The following is a 24,791-nucleotide window of genomic DNA, read 5'->3' on the forward strand; positions in this document are numbered from 1 at the left end:
GGTACCTACCTACCCGTTGTCAGGCGCCTTCACAGCTGTGCCCAGCCCCCGTCACCGACGGGCGATCCGGTAGAGCGTCCGCCGCTCGGAGGGTGCGTTGTGATGCGCTCGTCTGCGGGCGATGCTAATGGCCACCGCAGCCCCGTCACCTCCGCAGCGCTGTGCCCGGCGTGGGCAGGATGAGTGTGTCGATAGAACTGTCTCCTGCCTCGGGCTGTTGGGGAGCGTGTGTACCCGGGAGCTTATAAACATCATACTGCCCTGCTGGCTGTTGTCATTACGTTGCAATATGGTGTGTGAAATATACAGACATCACTAATTAGTGATTAAAATTCAGTTTGATTGTAAAGACAATGGTGATACAGCGTGTGCATGCATCTGCCACTCAAACTTGCACTCGTAAATGGGCAGCCGTGGGGTGTGTGTGTATTTGGCTGCACTTTTGAAATCGCCATGGGTCTTGCAAATCGTGCGGAGAGCAAGGCTGAAGTTTTCAAATGCTTTTGTTCAAGTTTTCCCTCTTAAAATGATGTAATTTTTTTAGCTGTATTAAAAAATTGCCACTTTATCTAAATGATGAAAGGTTTGTGCAGTTCTCCTTGCGTGGAGGTGGTCGTCGTGAAGAACATCCCCAGCCACTGCTACAAACACAACTTCTGCCCAGCTTGAGCTCCAGCTCTCTCCCAGGACTGTAATGTGTCCCAGAGCCCTGAAGAGGCACAGAAGCATTAGCGCCTGGCCAATCTGCTGCCTCTGGGGACGGGATGAAAGGGCCAAATGGAGCCCGCTGTGTTTTGGTTGGGATGCTTGGTGGGCTGGGAGCCAGAAGGAGCATGTCATGGCGGGCATAGGGTAGGTTTCTGGCAGTCACTGTGTGCTGCTGGGTGCTCTGCTCGTTTAAAGCATCTGCTGGCCTTCCCACAGGTCTCCATGCTTCAGAAGAAATTGAGGAGTGGGAGATCGTCTTCCCCGCACTGTGGAGCAGGGGCCAGCAGGAGCCGGCGGGTGGCAGCGGTGGCGGTGGGGGCTGCAGCGCCGACCCCAGCTGTGGGAACCGGAGCAGCACCCTCAGTGCCCCGATCACACCTAGCCCAGTGGCCGGCAGTTCCCGGGAGGTGCGTTCAGTCTCCTCCTCGGTGGAGGGGCAGGCACAGGCTGTGGGGGAGGCAGCAGAGGAAGAAGAGGCTGAGGATGAGTATGAGTCTCAGGAGTTTTACCACTGGTCGCCCCTGCTGCAGGGATCTGGTGCTGCCTCTCAGTTACCACCACCACCATCCCCCCCACCACCACGTCCAGTAGAGGACAGAGATGAGGTGCTGCTGAGGATCCCAGCTTTTGCTCGGGAGCTCTACCTGCTGCTCAAGAGGGACAGCCGTTTCCTGGCCCCTGGCTTTGCTGTGGAGGAGCGGCACGGGGGTGAGAACAAAAGTCCACCCGGTGCTGCACAGTCGCAACCTGAGAGAGCTTGTTACTACAGTGGTGCTGTCCTCCGCTACCCGGGCTCCTTCGCCTCCTTCAGTACCTGTGGTGGATTGGTAAGATGACCTTGCATGCAGGGGTAGCACCAAGGTCTCCATCCAAGAGTCAGCTTCATCTGCTGCTTTTTGCTCCCATCCCTTTCCCGAGATCTTATCTCTTTCACATCATCTTGGGCCCTATTTCTGTACTTATTTTTAATGATTTTGGTATTTATACTTTTATCATCCCACTTTTATTTTTTCTCAAATCCTACTTCTGCCTTTATTCTGTAAAGTTTTGATGTTCTTTGTCCCATTTCTGGATATGCTTTTGTCTCTCAGTCCCAAACCTTTCTTTTTTTGGATCACCTATTTATTTTTATACCCTTCTTTCTTCAACTTTTCTCATCTCCATCCCTAATTTTATCTTGGTCTTCAGTGTGTGCCTGTAACAAGTTACCTTCATGCTCAGTCTCCTTCCTGGTCCCTGTGTCCTCATCTCTCCTCCAGTCCATCTGTAATCCCACTTGTTCTTCATTCTCATCCTATATTCTAAAGTTATCTTTCTCATCTGTGTTATTTTCCTTATGTTCTGCATCTCAGTTTTCAGACAGTTCTGTCTTTCCTACTTCTACTAATATTTTACATCTGCTTTCTCATCTTAATTATTTCTTTCCTTTCATTCCTCTCATCCCTTTGGCCTTTTTTCTCTGCCTCACAACTTCCTGCATATGGTACTTGTAGTTACTTGGATTTAGGACTCCACACTCTTCTTTCCTTTCAGTTCCTCCATAGAAGTACACAATGAGTATGTTCTCAGCAGAAATGTTAGTACAGTGAGACTTTTTGAATGGTTATTACTTCTGTGGCATACCTCCCATACCTGCTAAAAATTTCTGCTAGATCAGTTGTGATTTTTACCAGATAAAGACGAGAACTGGGCACACTGACAGCAGCAGTGGTGATCCAGTGACCTGCAATCCCAAGATACTTGGAGGTGGATGGAAAGAGTAGAAAGCAGCTGGGATGATGTAAAATGCTGGCAGGATTTAAAACAAATTCAATTATTACTAGTATTATTCTCATTTTAGACCTAAATATAGCGTCATAAATGCACATGCCTGCAGTGCTTTACAGAATATAGAATACAAATAATAATGGTGCTAAGGAGAGTTGCCATCATGACCATGGGATTTTTGATTGGCTAGATGGGTGTAAATCACTACAAGCACATAATGGATGTTTTTGTATATTTCTTTCTGAATTTGAACGTCTAACTTGTTCCATTATTGATTCATTAAGATATGCCTGCCTGGTTTATGCATGCATGGTCATGAAGTGAAACCAGGTAAAATGTGGAAATTTTCACTGCTTGGTCATTTACCTGTGTAGACTTACTCAAAAGTCAAAACCCAAACTGAAAGTGGTGGAGAGACAACATACATGAATTGACACCAAATAAAATATTTGCCTGCACTCCTGCAAAATGAAATGGCCAAGTTTCACACAACTCTAAGTGGTAATTATTGACATTGTGTCAGATTTTCCAAAGCATGGTCACAGAATTAATTTGGAGAAAAATATTGGAAGTCAACTGGAGGTGGTTTGTAAGCAATCAGGTAAAGCATTTTTACATTCTGGAGAAGCGCTTGACTTCTGTACTCCTTGTTATTGTTAGAAATTTTCTTCCTTTTACATTGCGTATGAGTAAAATTGAGTGAGACAAAATCTTTGCAAAGAAATTGGTAGAGATAATTACCACAAATGTCTGCTCAAAAATGATGTACATCCTTACATATCTGTAATTCCTTTGACTTAAGATGTAAACTGAAAATCACTGTTTAAATAGACCTCAGTTCTCTAGAGCTCCATTAGGAATTTTTGATTCAGTCAGACTTTTCCTAGGAGCACTATCTTACTCCCAGCCTACTGGCTGTCTAAGCATGCGTGTGCCCAGTTCATATTCCTCATTCAAAAAGCTGCATCTGAAGTACAAACTCTTCTCTGTATCTCAAATAAAACTAGAAACTTATTGATGTTGACTGGTGATGTCATGATCTTCAACTACATAGTCTTGTTTGCAGTGAAATAGTTAAGCAGCTGTTCTTCCTGAGAGTGTTGCTATGTCAGACACATAGTTAAAAAAATTGCCCAGTGCTATTATGTCAAAGTTGTCATAACAAATCTTAAGTTATTTGTCATTTTTTTATTCAGTCATTGCTTGGGCTCTATTACATATGTAAGTTGCTCTGTTTCCAAGAGTCTTGAAAAAACATCATACACACGTTACATATTCCACCCTGTTTTCTCTAGGCCTTGCCCTGCAAAAAGAGCCAAGCAATATTTCAAATGACATTTTCTCTTCTAAGATGTAAAAATCCATTGAAACTCGAACCTACAAATATTTTATTGTAGTTACCTCAATTATAATTTATTTTTTCTTTTTAAATATAAATGAATTTCAGAGAAAATATCGTAAGAATGTCTTCAATATACTCTCTTTTCAGAGATTTTGGAGTAGGATTACTAGGCTGCATACACCTTGGAAAGCCAAAAAGTGGGCTATAAGTCCCTTAATAGGCATGTTAGATTCCACTCAGCAATTTTCTTTTCCATGTGAAGTATAGCATCTCTGTCGAACAGCAGAACTTCCACCATTCTGGCCTTTAGATAGTAGCCTTTTAGTGAATCTCTTTTTTCATCAAGGAAAGTGAATGTAGTGTGATAGACAACAGTGATTTTGCCACACAGGAGGGAGGATGAAGAAGTGTAAAGGCTGAGAGAAAAGTTTGGCCATCATGTGCAGGGGAGAATTATGCGTGGCAGTACAGATGTATGGCTGATGCTGTAAGGCTAGTTTTGTGAACTGGAGCTTCAATATGAAAAAAAGGGCTTTACATGAAATTGTTGTGCCATCCAAGTTAGGAAGTTGCTGTTGGTTCCAACTTCTGAAGACGTGGAGAGACCTGACTTGCCAGTGACATTCAGGAAATTGAAAAAATGTCTATGCAGTAGTCTTGACTGCTCTTTCTGTAGTCAGGACGACAGAAGACATTTTCTCATTGTTGCAGATGTTAGGCACCGTATCTCCTTGAAGTGGGATTTAGATGCTTTTTAAATAGTTCACTGGTTGCAGTTGGGGAAATCATGTAATGTACAGCACAACTGTAAAGCTTCCCCATATTTCTTGTTTCACAGTTCTTCAGAGCTTCAGTAATGTGTTTTTTCTTGAGCTGTTCATCAAAACAGTATGGAAGGGTGTTAATAATAGGGTTCATAACACACCAGGTTAATCATGTGAAAATACAAGTGAAAAGTGAAAGCTGTACTTCCAGATAATAACTAACCAAATTCTGACTGCCAGCATTGGCTTCATTTAGCAACCTGTTGTGACAAATGAAGGAAACATAACTCAGTGGATATTTTCTAATCATTCTAAAGACTGGAGATACGCATGGACTGTCTAGAAACTCCATCACTGTGACCTCAGTGTAGTCTTGGAGCTCCCATGATCAATGGTGACAGCTCTATCCAACTCCTGCGTAAAACACTAGTGAATTCTTACATCCTTTTGTAGCTCAGTGGAATTTGTTCTGAGTATGTTTTGGGATTCTGCACTGGAGCTGTGGGAAGATTAATAAGGAGAGGTTTCCAAGAATTCTCCATCTGTATGCTGACTGCCTACTTGTTCTGTGCTAGCCAAATACCAGGATGGAAGCAGTCTGGCTGATGCCAGTGAGACTGCTCTTCTGAAAGTGATGAATTGCAGAACTGGACCATTAATTATTTAAATGGCCATTTCTCCTGCTTGCTTGTGTTTTGCCATAATACTTGAAATAAGAAAAAGCAGCACATCAAATGTTGTTGAACATTTTTATTTGTAACTGGTAATACATAAAACTGGTCGTTGTTTTAGAGCAAGCTGTAGGAGAAACTTACTGTGGACTTAGAATTAAGAGATCTGGCTACTGGTTCTCTATCAATTATCTACTCCGCTGCTAGCATGGAAGTTGAAGTAGTCTGACTACATGTCCCTAAAGAGAGCTGTAAACGTGCCAGCTGTGTGCTTTATCCCCTACTCCTTTGATTTCAGAGAGACATATAATGTTATTTTTTCTCAGCACTGAATTGCTTAGGTAGCACTCTGTGGCTGTCTGGTGACAGGCAGGGCTTTTCCCAGTATTCTGTTTCTTTTTCTTTTCCTTTTTAACTGAAACAGTCCACAATAAATATAAAACAGTCAGGTAGAGAAAGGATTTTAATGTCTTCTTATACCTAAAGCAATGGGCTATGTTTAGATTGCTGGAAAGTGCAAACAGGAGGACATGTATGCACAGAGGACAGACTGGAGAATGTAGCTCCATACAGCTATGCTGTTTGTCACAGCACTTCGCAGGTTGTCTAGCAGAAGATGTGTGATCTGCCTGAACTGACAGCATGGCCAGCTGGGTTAATTTACTGGAGCAAAGCTTTGAAATTCATCTGTGTAGGTCTATATTTTCACTGGATTTTAAGGTTGTGAAATGGTCAGTAGTGTATCTATATTTCTCTAAGTCCCTTAAGAGTCAGCGTCAAATACTATTTGTAATGAAAGTTAACGTGCATTTTCCTAGTGACTTGAATGGAAGCAAGTCTTAGGACATCTCTAGCCCAATCCAGGGAAGAGCTCTTTTCAGAGAATTGTATGGTACTTTTGTTAGACCTTATTGCCATTAACAAGCAGGTATTTAAAAATCTGATCAGTAGGTTATAGACAAGTAGTCACAGATTTATTCCAGCTGTTAGGCATACATTCAAAGAGCGCTATCCAAACCAATGCTGCCAGCATCAGCAAAAGAATGGATGTCAGTAGTTCTGTGTCATGGAGAGGTGCGTGAAGTATCATAGTATCATTGAACGACAACATTTTAAGAAATACTGCTGATGGTAACATCTTACAATAAAACTGAAATAAATTAGGATGCGAAAAAAGCTACGTGCTGCCTTTGGCTAATGGGATACGTGTATGGTACTTCAGTTAGATTTGAAAAAACCTGAAGGACCTTTACAGGGAATGTATGATTTTTTTAAATTTCTGGCACAAATTGTGTTTTGAGGAATAGTGCTACTAACTAATAGTAAGGGAATGAGACATGATGGATTCCAAATGTTTTAGAATTTTTAGGATATTCTGAATTAACATGACTGTTACATTCAGGACAAATAACAGAGCTTCTACAAAACTGGAACTTTTTATTTTGTAAGTCAGGATAGCCTGACTTTACAGGTTGTCTCAGAACAGGTGGAATGAAATTGTAATAGAACAATAGTAATAAAAAAAATTTCTGTATTCCTAAAATTCTTCACACAGTCACTGTTGAAGATAAGATTCAGCCTGAGAAAAGGCTGGATCCTTCCTTTGACTTCTTTACTCCTAGAGAAGGATTTTAACCACTATGTTTCAACATTTTTATATGGTAAAACTCCCAATGAATGTAGTTTTTAGTTACACTTCTGAGTGATTCCTGTAATGAGATTAGTGTCTATACATGGCAAGTATACTTGAATTTTTTGACAGTTTTGGAGAGCTGTACTGAAGTACCACCTTTTGGTTGCACAGCTGCTTTCAGTGGCAGCACAATGCTTTAACCTGCTGCAGCTCCTTTCCTGGCATAGGGTCAGACTGATTGGGAATGCATAGATTGTTTGTGCTGCGTGTGAGTAGTGAGTCTGACATTTGCTCTGCAGTGCACATGCAAGGTGAATCCTTGCTTTTGTAAGCATCCCTGCTTTTGTGGGACTCTTGGAGCAGGTGGTCAGGAGCAATTCCTGGGAATTCATAAATTGCCCTGGGAAGCTGTACTGTTACAGGCTGTAAGTTGCTGGTGTAATGCTCTGAGACTTCTTAATAGACTTCTTGCTTCAATCAAGCTGGAGACCGACTATCCCATTACACATCCTGGACCATACAGTACCAACATACAAGCCCGAAATGGGTTAAATTCCAAGCCTCTTGTCAACCAAAAATAGTACCCCTGCCTCCCCACTTCAGTGGTCTTGAATTTACACATCAGTATTGAGTAACTTCCACAACAGATGCTTTTCCAAAAGAACTTGGAGACAATTACAGCTTCTTTTGTGCTGCTGCTGAGTGTTAGAAAACAGAGATCACCAACAATTTTTCATAAAAGGGGCAAGAAAAAGGATTGTTAGCAATATTGATGGTCCATTTGATGCATATAGGCTAAAGTCTGACATTGAAGAAGGAGGATTATAAAATTAAATGGTATTGTCCTTAAAGGGTGCCAGGATGAAATGAAGTACATGCTCTCTCCTGTATCCCCAGCTTTCTGGGATCCTTAAATGAAAGAGAAGACAAATACAAGCAGTAGAATACGTATTTAGATCCCCTCTTTTAAAAAACTAGGGCTTACTCAAGACAGAAAGATTTGGGAAATAACGGGTGGGTTTTACTATTTTTTAGTGCAGTCTGCCTATTATTGCATTGTGAGTTTGTTAAAGAAATGAAACACTGATGAGAGGGACAGAAATAAATATGTGAATGAAGGTACTCTGTGAGTATAACTTACTGAGAGCTCACAGGTTTGTTGACTTTAACTTATGTCTTATTTGTGTTTTAAACATCTTTAAATGGGCAATATAAAATTTGTCATCAGTAGAAACAGGTGGACAATGTAGGATATGAGTAGAAATGTCAGCCCTGAACAGAAAACAGCTTTGCTCTGTTATGAAAGTGAGTTTCTTTGAAGAAAAAACAGAAGCACCACTGGGAAAATAAGGTGTTGGACTAAAATTATGCTGCCCACCTCTGCATAAGGTAGAAGAACCAATAACATGTGGTGGTGCTTCTGTGAGAATACCCATACTTTCAGTCTATGTGTTAAATCTCACCTAGGTTGTTCTTCCTGGATTTACAAGGCAGTGGGACGTGGGAGAGGGGAGGGCAGCCAAGCTTCTAGGAAGTCTGGTCTCCAACAGGACAAAGCAAATTGTTTACATGAGGTTACTTTGGCATGCTTAGGCACAGACACATCTTCCTCCAACACAGGCTTATCTGCTGTTTTGGTTACTCTCTCTCTTACATTAAAATCTCTTCATTATAGATGCACCTTGAACACCTTTTGAAGCACAACTGAAAACACAGTTGAGAAGCCTGAGAAAATTAAGATCAAGAAAGTGGCTATGGCCAGCTGGAATAACCAGCATATAGATACAAGCAAAGCACTGTTGACAAACATTGCTTTATCCCACCTGAACAGCAAGTTAATTGCAAACAGAACTACTAAGTACTGTTCATTTTTATTTTTTCATAAAGAAGAGGAGCATTGAAGATGGTATCCTGTTAAATGTTTGATTAGTGTCCCTAAGAACCGTAAACCAATGAGATTTGTGTAAAGATAAAGGACTAAAAACTCTTTGTTTCTGTTTTCCTTCCTGAGCTCTGATGCTGCAGTCTGTCGCTATAGATCTTTGCCTTTCTGTATGAAACATTATTTGATTGGATTTTTGTTTTGTCTGTCTGAGAACTCTTCCTAATTGATAAGAAGGATAAGTCTTTTAAACATAGAAACAGTAATATTAATGTAAATCTGAAAGGTTTAGAAAATCACTTTTGATTTAGGCTGAATATACATTTGAACTATAACGATCTCTGTTTCCTTTAATATTAAACACTGTGACATGGTATGAGAGATGTTGGGCCAAGATGCCTCAGACCATGTGGTAATGATTCCTTTCTCCTTCTAAGAGCTATCCTGTAATCATGTAATCACTCCATCCTGAGACAGGTTTGACTTGTGATTCCAATCCTGCTTATAAAAGCCTACTGTTCTCCTAAAGTGTTTAGTTTCAGTACAAATACTTCCTTTGCAATGTATTTCTAAGCCATAATTGGAAATGAGAAATATGCTGTCTCCAGAGTAGCTTTATTTAAAAAAAATGAGATCTTTACCCATTGTAATTAATAAATATAAAATTATCGAGGTTATTTTGCAAGATACAGAAGTTAGATGGTAAATAAAAAAACCCTGGGTAAATCCATTAATGAGTAAAGTTTTTGCATTCGTTAAATTAGTAAAGTTTTGACCCCCTAATTTCAAGTTAACTGGTTTAAAAAGAAAAGATAGAGCACTGAGCCTTTCCCAGCTTCAACTGTTAAGGTTAGGAAATTATTATTTTCTTCAAGTCTTGTATCCCTGACTTTTATTCATGTTTCATGATATGTACTGGTTGTTTCTTATATAGTAAATGAAACAGGATTTTTAAAAGAAACCATTGTTCTCCATTTTGCAACTCTTGTAATTTTATTTTAAAAGCACCGTTCTTTGTCTGTCTTTTTAAAAAGATTTCTTGTACCTGCAAGAATTAAGGTTCTTTTTGGTAGTTAATGACAGATTGTGACAGGGATGAAAATAGGAACATCCATGATTTCCGAGATATAATACCATAAAAATAGGGCAAGCAGGAAACAATAGAAAGCATCAGGTATAAGAGTCATTATGGGGTCAGTGGTTGGTGAGGACATTCAAGGAGGAGTCTGTGAAAATTGAAGTTCACATAGAGGTGGCATGCAATTGCTGCACATTTCTCTAAGCTATGTGATGAAGAGAGCTACTAGGGTAGAAAGGGATAAGTTGAAACCATTGGATTTGTGGGAGAATGAGATGTTTGCACTGTAGAATGTGTGCCTTTCCTTGGTTTACTCCAGTCTCTCACTGATGACTTTAGGAACATAGCATGAAGGTTCATTAGTCACTTCATCTTTAGCAGAAGCAGCAAGGTAATGGAAATAGTGTGAAATATGCTGAGCACGTGCATGTGTGTGTTATATTACACATCCAGACAGTAGTTGGTCAAACTTTTATAAACCAATTGCCAAAAATATCTACATTAGATTTAAAATCAGATGTTCATCTGTTGTGCATTAGCAGTTCAGGTAACCTTTTGTTGTTAATCTGTCATTGCCTGGACAATTGTGTCTTTTTGGTTATTTCTATTGTTTCTAATAATGGCATAAGAAACCAAAGAAGTATTATGGGGAAGGGAAAGAATGAAGAACATTTCTAGTGTTAATTGTAGGACAATGTATTTAGAATGATAAATCAAAATCATAACATTAGTTCCTAATAATAAATGCATCTACAAGTAAATGAATAGAAGTAAAATTTTTTGGAAGCCTATGCTGTGAATGTTTTTCTTGGGTCTACCAGTACTTCAGTCAGAATTATTTTCTGAATGAGTTTTGCATCCAAAAATGTAGAAATGTGCCCAAAACTGACTTGTGAAGTGATTTAGTTTCTGTGTGATTATCTTCCAACAATTGCATATGCTTGTTTTATGATCTCAGCTGTGCTACCTTGAGTTCTCGTTAGATGTCAGAAGTTTAACTGGGTCAAGTCAGGTCAAGCTTATTTGGATAGGAGTATGTTAAGGAAAATACAGATATTTCTGCATGCAATGTTCATTCGTCTGGGAACAACTTTTTATGATGCAGTACAGAGTAAATATCCTGTTACATCCCTCTGGGCTTAAGAGGATGCTGGGAGAAGTGCCCAAGTAATGGCTAGATCCATTATAGTAATGCAATCTTTTATATAAAATGTTGTCCTGGTTTTGCTAGGGTAGAGTTAGTTTTCTTGTTAATATCTAGAATAGCGGTGTTTTAGTCTCAGTGTAGAACTTGTTATGAGAAGAACATTGATAAAAGTACTAATGTTGTTAGTTGCTGCTGTAGGCCAAGGCCACCGTATTTGGTTGGTTCACAGCTGTGTTAGGGCTGGGAGGGAGAAGCGCAGTGAATAGCAAACCCCCAAACTGGCATTTGGATGTGCCAATGATATTCCACATCATATCACATCATGTCGGTACATTAACCAGGGCTGACTGGAAATCGGGGATATTCTTTCGGGGATCACTCGGGCTCACTCTTCTGGGCTTTCGGTGTTGGGACTGTCTCTGCTCCGGGATCGCTGGCTGGCACAGGCCGGGCATTGGTCGGTGGGTGGTGATCAGCTGCACTGTGCATCACTCAATTGTATATTCTGTTATTACTGGTATTATAATTATAATTTTATTTTAATTAGTAAATAGTTTTTATCTCAACCCGTGAGTGTCCTTGCCCTTTTCTTTCCGATTCTCTCCCCTACTCTGGGGTGGGGTGGGGGAGGAGGGGGCAGGGAGTGAGAGAGCAGGCTGTGTTTGACTGCAAACCAAACCACCACAGTCTTTTTTTGGCACCCAACATGGGGCTCAAAGGGTTGAGATAAAGACAGATTTGACCAGCCTGTGTTAAAACAAAAGCACCACAAATTTTAAACTGTGCTTCAGATGTGCTTAAATTTCTCAGTGCTCTTTTTGTCGGTGAAAACACTGATTAGCCTGGCGATCAGGTTAAAACCTTGAAAACTCAGGTGTAACTCTGCTTCAAGGCTTCTTGTATGAAGTGCTTTGCTATTCTTCTGAAGACAGGAGGCAGGAAAAAAGCCTTCTTCCAAATCTGTTTTTTTTTTTCCTTTTAATTAAAAAAATAGTTCCTGAAAAATAATTAGATACTGTTCCTTCTTTCATGAGGGTAGCAGTACTTTAGTTTCTATGTGCAACAAAAGGTATTTTTTATCACCAAAAAGGGGAAGGAGAATCTAGGCTTAGATGTTAAAAACAAAAAACTATGCATAGTTTGGAAGAAAATATAGATATGAGTTTCAGTTAGGAGTGGAGTCATAGAAGTATACAACTTCTTATACAATATTTTTACCTCTTTAAAGGAATCTAAAATAATAATAAATTGTGAGAATCTTATTTATTTTTCTTAAAGCCGTGAGTTCTGGATTCATGTAAATCTAGACAGAGATATAAAAAGCCTAAACATAGTTTTATTTTACAGATGGACTAGCTTCATTTGTTGAATTCTAGTTCTGTGTCCATAAATATAATTTATTTTCCTTTCTTGAATTACTGTTTTCCACAGTTAGTAGTTTTGGCAAATTGTAGATTTGAATGAAACTAAGTTTTGTGGAGTGTTGCCATGTTGAATTAAATAGTCTTTGAATGCAGTTCAGACCTTCTCTCAGAACAAAATCAAAATAATGGAGTCGTGGATAGATATTTTAATCAGGATTAACAGAGATTACGTTTCCCTATGGGCAATCATGGGCAGGTTTTGGAGCTATGCCACGTCTCTCTGTGGCTACAATGAAAGCACATGGGTTTGGACAATGGTAGCTCATTGGTATGTGCTATTTGAGTGTTTTACATGGATGAATCAATTGAAATTTGGATCCCTTGTATTGGTCTTTTTGGTACTAGTCTGTGTGTTTAGGTTACATACACAGTTGCTGATATTTTCTGTTTAAATCTCCTGCATGGGACTTAGTGTAAAATGCTTTGTGCTCGCCTTTGTGTGCTATTACATTTTTGCCCACATAAAATAGCATTTCAGATTGTGATGAGATTAAATCCAGACTTGCACTAATAAATTAGGTTAATGCAGTTTCATTAGCTAAAGGTATAGCAGTTTGATTCCCTCTCCAAAAGAGTGTTTTTTAGTCTTCCCATAAGAAGTGCTGAAGTTACTTATGTTACATCAAAATGCTCTAAAGAAACACGTCTTTACAAGCACAGAATCTTTAGTTGCAAGGCTGTTTTCCATAGGTGATATCTTTCCATAGGTGTTGCTTTTCTACGACTAGTCATATTAAGCTATGCAAAGGGACTTTCTTATACAATATTAATAATTACTGAAATATTGTCTGTAATAAATCATCTGGAATATCATTAAACTAGTTGATTGTTAAGAATTTTATTCTATAAACCTTAAGTTAGAAGTTTTTTGAATCCTGGCTTACTTTAGAGAAGCTGTTGTATTTATTCTGGAAGGGGGGTATGGTTGGGGTTGTGATTTTTTGTTTTTAATAGTAACTCAGTGGTGGTGTTAATATATCCTATACCTGATCAGCAAAACCAAGTGATTGTTAACATTGTGCATCACTCAGTTATGACAACATGGTAGATATAATTTGCAGGTTAGGTGGCTGTTTTAAAAAATGAATTTTTATGCCCCTTCTGCTTTGAATTGTATGAGTAAAGGGCTGTATGGTGCTTGTTCAAGTATAATTATATCTTGGTTTTCGGTTTGATTGTAGTTTATTTTATGGGTCTGTTTAGCCACCTGTGGTTGGTTGAGCATGTTGCACCAACATACTTTTTGAAGCAAAATGAAATAAGGCTTTCCAGAATATTTCAGGCAACAGACAAGAAACATCTTTATTCATTAGTCACTTGGTGTGTGCACCAACAATGGAGTTGAAGCACTCCACTGCAACCACTTGATGCAACCGCTTGAAACATCTGTTTAATATATGGTTGTGTGGTGGGCAAAATGAAGATCTTTGTCCATAGGACTCAAGTATTTGATATCTTAGAATTTTTTTCCCTTGATTTAGCAGCCTTGGATAGTTGGTTAATGTTTCTCTTGTAAAGGTACTTATTTCCTTTAGTTCATTTGGAAACTGCTTGAGTCACGGTCAGCTCTGATCACTGTGTTTTTGATGAACTAAACTGAAGGCATGGCCCCTGTGAGTTGCTGTACTATTACTGTGTCTTCCAGCTTCTTGAAACATAGGCCTACATGGAACTGAGAACTCATAAAAATAAAAAAGTAAATCTCTAGCTCACATAAGGACAGATCAAAGTATGAAGCCTGAATGCCAAAAAACTGGGAGATAACTGAAATAACTTTTTATTTTTTAAAAAAAGGTTCTGATTGTAGTTGACCATTTAGAGCTGCCAGTACAGAAAGTTTATGTGTTATCTTAGTAGAATAATAAATTCCATTTTAATTAATTTGATTTCTGATTACTAATACTTTTTCATGCAACTGAAGAGGAAAAAGGTAGGTGGCCAATTCATTAATTTTGCACAGATTTCACCTTCTAGTTTCCTTCTCTTTACTAGCTCTAGCTCAATTTATTAATTATTTTTAAAATAAATTGATTTTGCAACAGAAAAATTAGTGAATTTTTCTACACACCATAAAATCAGAATCTTGTTTATATGACATAACTTTATATTTACTATCACAGCACTACCCTTGATCTAAATTGATATGAAATCAGATCTGGATCTGCTTAGGGTTTATACAGAAAGGGTGGAATACTGTATCTTGCTTTATTGAGCATATATGGACCAGAGCAGATAATTGAGAGTTTTGGGGGTTGCATCCATGAAATGATTTTTCCATAACAACAACTTCATTTGTCTTCCCTTTTAACATTCCAAAATTGGGAAAGTCTCTTCTGATCTTAACTATAATGTGGTTACCCTCTTACTATGTTATCAGGGCTTGATCATAGTTGACATAAATACAGTAGTTTTGAAAGAGACATAGGATGGTCTTCAGTGTCACTGTTCTTAAAAAATAATAAATAATTAATCTTAGGCAAGGTTTCTGAGCAAAAGATACCTATTTTATTAATTCATCTTATGCCACTGGAATAAATAGACAACCTTTATAGCTTTCTAGCTCTTCCTCAAAGCTTCTTCTGTCATAGAAGCAAAGCTACTTGAGACATAAGTAATTCTAGAACCTAACTAGTTTTACTAACCAGTTCAACTGTCTGAGATAAAGAGTAGCAGCTACTGAGTGAAGGGAGAAATGATCGCAGGGAGACCAGTAATTTATTACATGGTGGGCTGGCAGAATTGGTAATGTTTTCTTTTGTGACATAGTCATGGTTGCCATAAAATCTGTATTGTTTTAAGAATCTAAGTTGAAAATATTATACTTGTTTTCTTAAGTAATGCAGAGTGTGCCTTGTGTGCAGCTATGGATATTATGCACATTTAATATCTCCACCACTGATGAAGTCAGGCTTGCCAATAGCTGTTTCTGTTCCTAGTGTTATTAGTCAATCCTTGCCTAGTTACCTGGAGCAAATGCATACAATACAGTTTTAAAATTTCAATTATTTTAAAAATCAAATTTTTACAATGTATCTTTAACCCAGTTTGTCTTGAAAATAGTTTTAAAATTGACTGTCACATACATAATGTAAAATTTGACTTCCCATTTCAACAATGGCTTGTAGAGCTTGGATCAGAAATGCTAATTTGATTTTAAAATTTTATAAAATAAAGTCACCTAAGAGTAGTAGGCTTTCTATACCCCATAAACTTCCAGAGTGCTGCATAAGGAAAAGAAAAAAGAACATGCCTGTGGTAAGTCTGCATTTCTTAGTTTGTAGTTGCTTAAGTATAAATCTTTAGGTGTTAATACTTTTGAATTTATGATTTTAAAAACAGAGTTGTAGGGATTATTCAGTTTAAACTGAGGAAGTACTGGACAAGGTGTTATATATTTTAGAAATTGTATACACTTAAATGCTGTTTTTCATGCAGCACCATTGGGGTTTTTTTTGATACCTTGGACAAAGGTATTTGGGTAAATTTTCTTTCTTTCTGAATGCATAGAATTGTTTTGGTTGGGAAAGACCCTTAAGATCATCAAGTCCAACCATAAACCTAACGTGGACAAGTCCACCTCTAAAACATGTCCCCAAGCGCCATATCTATACATCTTTTAAATACCTCCAGGGGTGGTGATTCAACCACTTCCCTGGGCAGCCTGTTCCAATGCTTGACAACCGTTTCAGGGAAGAAATTTTTCCTAATATCGAACCTGAACATCCCTTGTTGCAACTTGAGGCCATTTCCTCTTGTTCTGTTGCTTGTTACTTGGGAGAAGAGACTGAAGCCCACCTCACTACAACCTCCTTTCAGTTAGTTGTACTTAGTGATAAGGTCTCTTCTCAGCCTCCTTTTCTCCAGACTAAACAAATTCAGTTCCTTCAGCTGCTCCTCATAAGACTTGTGCTCTAAACTCTTCACCAGCTTTGTTGCCCTTCTTTGCACACGTTCTAGCACTTCAATGTCTTTCATGTAGTGAGAAGACCAAAAATGAACACAGTATTTGAGGTGCGGCCTCACCAGTGCTGAGTACAAGGAGATGATCACTTATGACTATACAACAAGAATAATACATTTAGCTTTAGTAGTTTGTGTGGTGGTTTCAGCAACAGCTAAGACCATATGGTCACTCACTCCCCACCTCCTGGTGAGATGGAGAGAGAAACACAACAAAGGGCTCAGGGGTTGAAATGAGGACCAATTATGGTCATGGGCAAAGCAGACTCAACTTGGGGAAGAAAAAACCAGTGTAATTTGTTACCAATGAAAAAAGAGTTCAAGAGCAAAGTGTTCCAATGCAGGCTTCCCATGGAGTCACAGACCCTTTGGGCACAGCTCCCAGTTCTGGCATGGGGAGTCCATGGGCTGCAGATGGGTCCAGTGCACCTCCTCTCCCCAATCTGGCACTAAGCTTTTCTGTGGGTCTTCTTGCTCATGATGAGTTCTCCACATAGTTACAACTGCCCTTGGGCACAGCATCCTGCTCCAGCATGGAGTCCTCCATGGCCTTCACATGGGTATCTGCTTCATCATTGAACTTCCATGGGTGCGGTGGACCCCGTTTACCTCCCCCTTACTCTTCTCCCTGCTGGTCTGGGTGTCTGAGGTTCTCTGCCTTCCCCACTCCTTCCTCGTGTCAATGCTGCTCTGTTTTTTTCAGGCTGATGGTCTTTTGTTCAGGCCCATGGTCTCCTGATGGCTCTCTCCTACCTTGCCAAACTGGTTCTTCCCCTCATAAAAATTGATTTGTAGATATACTTCCCTATCACTGGTTGACTCAGCCTGGACTGGAGGTGAGTCCACCTTGAAGCTAGGGGAGCTTCATGAAGCTTCTCACAGGGACCATCCCCCACTACCAAAAATGCTCCCCCAAGCCCCCACATAGTTTGTAACTCATATTTGTTACTTTTCTATTTGAAGTGTTTCAAAATAGCACTTCGAATTGCCTTATGGTAGTAGTTTTCAATTAATTATTATTAAAAATACTCCAGTTACCTCAAACTGGAACAGATTAGACTTGTCTCTATGGAGAGAAAGAACAGCATAGAAATATGTAGTTCATAGACAGTCTGTGTAGGGTAGTGATTGTGAAGATTTCTGTAGTTGTTCTAGAAAGAGTAATCTTAAGAATTATAGGGCTTTGTTCAACAGCAGTGTCCTGTTTACATCCTTTTAACATTTAATATTTTGTAATTTGAGTTATGATGTGCTAGTGATTTTGAAATTTTTAATGCATGTTTAAATTACACTATGCCTTCTCAGTGCAAGACGTAAAAGGGTTTGGGATGAGTTCTGCGTTTTAAAGTATCAAGCCTCTTCCAATGTTTTGACACAACTAATTTGACTAAAGAAAACTACAATTAAACTATGCTTCTGGGTAACTGCTGCCAAAAAGAGTGTACAGTGGGGTCCATTTACAATGTGCTGTTGAAGCAGTAAATCTGTGAAAATAATAACACATGTTTAATTTCAGTAAACAACTTCTTAAAGTTTGTTTGTCTTGTTTGGTTTTTTTTAAAGAGAATCTATGAAAGCTTCTAAGTGATGTTGTAGTGAACCTGCTAGTACATTACTTATGAGGAACAATTTTCACCACCGCATCTAGTGGTGGTGAAAATACATATTGTATGCCTTACAATACAGGAAAAGTAAGTAGTTTCAAAGACAAACAGACAAACCCAGTTAGATCTAGGAAATTGAGATAAAAAATATATTTTTGTGAAAACAGAATGTCAGATGTAGCAATGACCTTAAAATAACAAATTGGAAATAACAAATGGTAGAAATTCTGTTATCGCTAATGATCCTATTATCATTTTGTTGTTCTGTGCTTTCCCTCTTAAAGACTTCATTCTCCATGTGAAGCTGGCTGCCTCTCAGTGGAAGGTGTATGATTCTTTTGAAGTCCATCTGTCAGAAGTTTAGCAGGCAGACCGAGAGACAGGGATCCAGTAAACTTTATCTGGTTTTCAGTGTGACTTTTGTTCTTATGAATGTGGAGAGAAAGCAGTGCTTTAGATGTTAGAGAGCTGCTTTTTTTTTTTTTTTTTTTTTTTTTTTGATGATTCAGTATTTTTGAAGGAAAAAACCCTTTTTTACTGGAAAGCTCCTGACCAGTTGTAGCCATGAAGAACCTAGCTTGGATGCTTTATATGAACAGGAGGTAAGATTGGAAGCAACACACGGGGAGTTGACTTTGCGTTAGTGGTAAATTAAAAGCTGGGAAGCATGCATGGCAGAATTAAACAGACCAAAGGCTGGTGTAAGTGGCTTCTAGTATGTCTTACTACTTCTATACTGCATTTATAGATTTGCTTTATAGACTGATGACATAGCTGGCAGTGACAGGAGGAGGGAATGGTTCTGGATTTGCTGATCACAGGATTATTATGAGCCAGGTGTGAAAGATACATCTAACTGGTTGAAGGACATTTAGTAGGGATAAAGAAATTTATTCTCATTTCACAAAGTTGCAGTGAAATTATAGCTGAAATATGTCTTGCAGTTCTGTTTGCTGGTATTCAAAGAGAAGAAGTTGTGGCTACGAGGATAATTATAGTCATAAAGCCTATTTCATCACACAACAATAAAAGGCTGGTGTGTTTATCATCATACAGCAGAAACTGCAATACAATGGGATTACCTTTTGTGAAAACACTATAGTGAATATCAAGGAGCCTGGAAAGCTTAACAAGGGGGAAAACAATGTAGACCCAGGATCAGATGGATATAAAATAATGTCCATGAAAAAACTAAGGTTAGAAAATAGGAAAGATTTCCAACTGAGATAGTTTCACCCTTTTGGCTTGGAGCCAAACCCAGTCACACTCTTGCCCTCGTGACTCCAGGGAGCAGGGGTAAGAATTGGAAGGATAAGGGAAAGGAGACTCATGGGTTGATAAAAACTATTTACTAATTAAAATAAAATTATAATTATAACACCAGTAATAACAGAATATACAATTGAGTGATGCACAGTACAGTTGATCACCACCTGCCGACTGATACCCGGCCTCTGCCAGCCAGCGACCCCGGAGCAGAGACAGTGCTGAAACTGAAACCCCGGAAGAGTGAAACTGAGCAATCTCCGAGAAAATATCCCCGATTTCCAGTCAGCCCTGGTTAATATACTGACATGATGCGATGTGATATGGAATATCTCATTGACACATCCTAATGCCAGTTTGGGGTTTTACTATTTACTGCACTTCTTCCTCCCAGTCCTAACACAGCTGTGAACCAGCCAAACACGGTGGCCTTGGCCTCCAGCAGCAACTAATAACATTAGTACTTTACCAACATTCTTCTCATAACAAGTCCCACACTGAAACTAAAGCACAGCTATTCTAGATACTAAGAAGAAAACTAACTCTATCCTGGCAAAACCAGGACACCAAATGTTAGAAGACATAAATTCTGAAACAAATTTCAGATAGGAATAGTAAAATAATAGAGCAGCAGTTGTATTGAAACTACTTTACGTAACAGTAACAGCAAGGAAATACATTAAAAAGAAAACTAGGCTAATAAAAAATTTGTGTTACAAGGGTAAGAAAGCCTCTATTTTACAAAGTCTTGAATGCATGGGGGACTGGACTTGATCTGTGGGTCTGACACATCAAAAACAAAAAGGCAATTTGCATCCTCTCTTCTAAACTGTTTCTTATCCTTTATTCATTTTTCAATATTACAGAACTAAAGCAGTGAGAATTAAGGTAGTACAATGAGAATGATGAAATAATGCATGCTGCACATGACATAAAGCGAGAATTGGATTTGATTTAGCAATTTGCATTTAGCTTTTAAGTAATATCTTGATTGAAAAAGATCTTAACCATACATCATGTAGGCTAAAGCCCATTTGGTATAAAGTCCATGAAATATAAATATGATATCATCATTACACATTTAATATGATTATCATGTATTGTGTCATGGGGAATATTTCAGCTTTTCATCTTTGGCATGGATTGTTGTGGCTTTAGAAAACTCCATGAGACAGAAGAAAGCAAAAGAGATGAAAACTTTTATGCTACACTCAGATACCATGAGATCTATGATGAAAGTGAGATATGAAACATGGATAAAGGAGATTATAACATTGTAGTGATACAGATGAGTTTTCGACATAGACCATTGTTGCTAATGTGCCTTTACAGCTTTTCCCTTCTTTTCGTTAAAGCTGGAATTAATTGAAACACTTTAAAACTTAGTGTTATTAATGATAAGTTTACATGTAAGTGTTTTTTAAATGCTTGGAAAATCATGGTTTGAACTAGCTGTGCTTGTGTTAATTTTATAAGATCTGTTTTTGTTGGTTTATCACCTTATGATAGGTGTGCAAAATGCATCCTCTACCTTTAAAGACATTATATTGCAGCTGTGCAGACAGGTTACAGCTTGAAGGTTTATTATCTCAGATGTGACCTGAGAATTTCCCAAAGTGCTGTACAAAAATTCTGACTTCTGAATCTTTATCTTGGAGGTGTGAGTACTGATCATTATAAGCTGTGGACTTCATATCCTAATGATACAAATTGTACTGAAGCATTTTTGCCTAACTTCCAATAAAATCTAAGTCCATCACAAAGAATACATTAAATAGAACTGAGACATTTCTGCAGAACCTTTTGCATAAATTAAGAATACATGCTAAATGTGAAAAGCTAGCCATGTTACTTAAATGGCCAGTGTGTAAATAAGCCTATGTAGAATTTGTTGTGTCTTTCATATCTTAGAAGTGCAGTCTGCAGTTTAGATATACATGTTCTAATCTTAGAGTTTTACCTTCTAATCTCAGATTTTTATCCAGGGAAAAGAAATGTGAGCTTCTCATTCAGCAGATTTGCATTATTTGTGAACTTTTGGGTGAGCACATTTTTGTAGAGCTGTGGGATTCTTACAGAGAATATAGCCTGTCACCAGCTTCCCAGTTGAAACTCAAATACCTTTATTTAGCTTAACTGTATTTCAGCAAAATGCCATTGTAAGAGTCCAGCTCTTTTATCGAGATAGGTTGCATGTCACTGAGAACTGAGTAACTAAAATTCAGAACCTGAAACTATCATAGGAAGCTTGTAGGCAGTGAGTTTGGACCATGACTATAAAACAATACGTTGCTGGTGAGATATGCTTATCACCAAGTAAATTTGCTGCTTCTCTACCACTCTTTGGTAAGTAGGAAACTGAAAGGTATAGAACCCTGTACAGGCCAGATAAAAGGTTTTATTTTCTAGATTTGGCAGGAAGAGCTTTCTCCACAATGAGATGCATTTTGTTTTTACTGTTAACTGTTGTATCTAAGTAGAGTTTTTAAAAAATATGAGTGTAGCACTCATGTTGCAGAACTAAAAAAATGGAATCTCAGTTCGAGCAAAAGTTAATGTTGCTGTTGGAACTTTATTTTGGCAGTGCTGCAGTACTTACTATCCTAGGGGTTTTTTTTTTCAAAGTTATGTTTTAACTTCAAGTATAATAAAGTATACATGTTTTCTAATGGAGCTGATTTAACTTTTAATTTATAAGCATAATTCAGTAAGAATAGGGAAAAGTTGAAGTAGGATTAGTAGATTTCCAAAGCATTTTTAAGAAAAAAGAAAAGGGGTTGAGGAATTAAATCTACGTGTATTGTATTGCAATGCACCATATATAATGTGTTATGTCTTCAAATAGTATTGTTGAATGTTCCCTGGTAAACTTCAGAGGGTACAGCTATACTGAATTGATTTTAAAATCAAGTGATAGTTCATGTGTTTCGACTTAGATTTCATAAATATGACATCATTTATGTAATTGACCATTAATAAAATATTCTTAAGGTTTTAAAAATAAAAAGTTACAGAAGTGGCTACTAAATTGTTAACACATTACAATTTTAGAGAATGTCTGATAAAATTACAGGTGATGTAATTTACATCCTCCACACTCAAATGTACCTGGGATATCTGTTGTCTTATAATGGCAGTTGAAGCATTCAGAAAGTCTGCCTTGCACAGGGGCAAGATGCCAACAAGTAGCTGAATGGCAGAGCCTTATGTAAATAAATTATTTCCTGTGCTTCACATCACCTGCAAGAAATATGGGTAGTCCAGCTGGCCATAAGGGGAGAGGCACATTTTGGTACTGGAGGCAGGCAAGAAGAAGTATTGCTGGTAGTAGTGTAAGAGATTTTAGAAATGCAGGTTCTATTTTGAGTAGGTCTGGTTGTGGTACATATTGATAAGGAAGGCATTTGTGGAGTGGAATGGAAGAACTGAGATGTGCAAAGGGACTTCAGACTGCAAGATGTAAGTTAATACTCAGTTTAATAGGGAAAATGTACATCCATCAGAGTAGCCTTTCTTTAGGTCCTGGTGAATGTCTGCAAACTTGAATAAAAATCAGTAGGTATTTCACAATCCTATCAGTTTCACAGTTGTGACCATGTTGCCTCAATTACCTCGTTTCCAAGGTATATTCCATTTTTCACAGCTCTAAAGTGATATTTAGGAGGCTGTCAGCCTTTTACAGATTGTGAGATTACTAGTAAAAGTTTGACAACATTGAGTAATTTCCAAAGCTACGAATCTGTTGGCTTCTTTGAGTTCTGGTCTGCTGCAGGATAGCACTAGACCTAACCAACAGTGACTGTGAGCACTTGCAGTGTGGGGATCACAAGGACAGTGTTTGTACATTACTCATTATAAAGTGAAAAAAGAAGATGTTTTCTGAAATAAATGTCAAAGAAAGTGAAGTCTACAAGTAGTGAGAAGTTAAATAGCCCCCTGTCCACCCTTCAGTAAGTTAGAATCTTAATTGATCCTTTTCCATATTTTTCTTATCATAATTTTTATTAATAGTGTTGATATATTTTTGAGATCTTATTCACTGTAGTTGGAAAAAAAAAGCTAACTAGTTTTACTTTTGTATCTTGTCAGCCTTTTTTTTACTTGAGAACTTGAATCATTCCTGTGTGGCAAATAACTCTTTAACAGTGTTTTTTGACATGTAATCTTGTAAATGAGCAAGTGAGAAGAGGAGGAATTGTTCTATTTATTTCCACTACAGTTAAAGTTTATGCATACCGTAAAGATACTGGTACCAGTTCCCTACTGGAGTTTTCTGTAGGCTGTGAGCATGCAAACTACTTGTTTTCTCTGTTCTTATGCTCTTTCTTGTCATCTTTTATGCACTGGCATGCTGTACAGGGTGGACCTTTGTTCTGACCCAGTCCAGTTCTTCATATGTACTTAACAAAGATGTGATTGTGTTCTTAATATTGTCAATCAGTAATTTTATCAGTGGTACAGCTGATCAGCCAACCTGGCAAAACAGGGTGAGGACAACTTTGATAAATGGAAAATTTCCTTGAGAGACAGGATGTCAAGATTTGAGAAGGGGAGATTCTGAAAAAAAATAATGCAAATTACTTATTTTTGTTGAAAGATTTCCCTGGAAAAATCTCTTGAGAAATTAAAATATTTCTGATGTGCTCTCCAAATGGTAAAGGCACAAATGTTAAAATCTATCTTAGGTACTTACATTCAGCAAAGCTAACATCTGAAATAACTGGTAACATCTTGCGATAGAGCTCAAATTATAAATAATTTATTGCATGCACAGCCTTATTAGAATATTTTGATTGTGGAGGTATTCAGTGATTGTTTGTAGTCACTTGTTAAGTGGACTGTACTTTGTTTAGATATCATCCTCCACTGTGAAGACAGTTTAAAAATCATGGCAAATACTAGAATATTGACAATTTAAGCAGCACTTTTACCAAATGCAGCAGCAATTTCTAATAATGTGTTCACAGAGGGAAACTTAGGTCTAAAAAAGGAAATACTTTATTTCTGGTTAGGAAAGGTTAAATTTGGAATCTGGAGGAAACACTGAACATTTTAGGGTTTGGCTGACAGTAAATTATGGGCAAATGGAAGTTTGAGGCATAACAACTACAGAGCCTCTGGGCAGACCTAATGTCTATGGTTTCTTTATCCTTTGGTCTCCTTTACTTCATTTGCTTTTCAATAAATCAGATTCCTTTGGATTTATGTGATTTCTGTGATCATCTTAAACATCATGAGAGCAACATCCTATGGAGAATGATTTTCCTAAAGGTTCAGAGTAGTGTGTATCTTAAACCAGACTAGAAGAGGAGTTTGGAAGAGTTTAAAAGCCATGGAAAAATTGTTTCTACAGTTCTTAAATGTAGGAACCAGTACCTGAATGCATTCTTTTAACTCAGTAGTCTCTGCATAACAGTCTGAATGTTTTCTTCTATCAGGGCTTTAAGGTGTGGTGTTGTGCATATATGTGTACTTCCATAGGGCAGAGTCCTACCATTAAAAAAATAATCCCAGAAAGGACTAGATTGAATGCTGAAGGACTAGA

General features: G+C 38.1%; 1 protein-coding gene across 1 annotated transcript in view; it reads left to right on the plus strand.

Annotated features, from left to right (window-relative positions):
* Positions 1-764: 764 nt before the first annotated feature.
* LOC104527396 (A disintegrin and metalloproteinase with thrombospondin motifs 19-like) overlaps positions 765-24,791 on the plus strand; it is a gene marked incomplete at its 3' end in the record, with an annotated part of 50,121 nt that continues 26,094 nt past the window's right edge. Inside the window, exons 1-2 of the mRNA XM_010171112.2 lie at positions 765-810; positions 904-1,535. Of these exons, the coding sequence (XP_010169414.2) occupies positions 765-810; positions 904-1,535 (678 nt within the window). The remainder of the gene's footprint in view (positions 811-903; positions 1,536-24,791) is intronic.

This window comes from Antrostomus carolinensis, unplaced genomic scaffold, assembly GCF_000700745.2.
Source record: "Antrostomus carolinensis isolate BGI_N321 unplaced genomic scaffold, ASM70074v2 scaffold3567, whole genome shotgun sequence".
Lineage (NCBI taxonomy): Eukaryota > Metazoa > Chordata > Aves > Caprimulgiformes > Caprimulgidae > Antrostomus > Antrostomus carolinensis.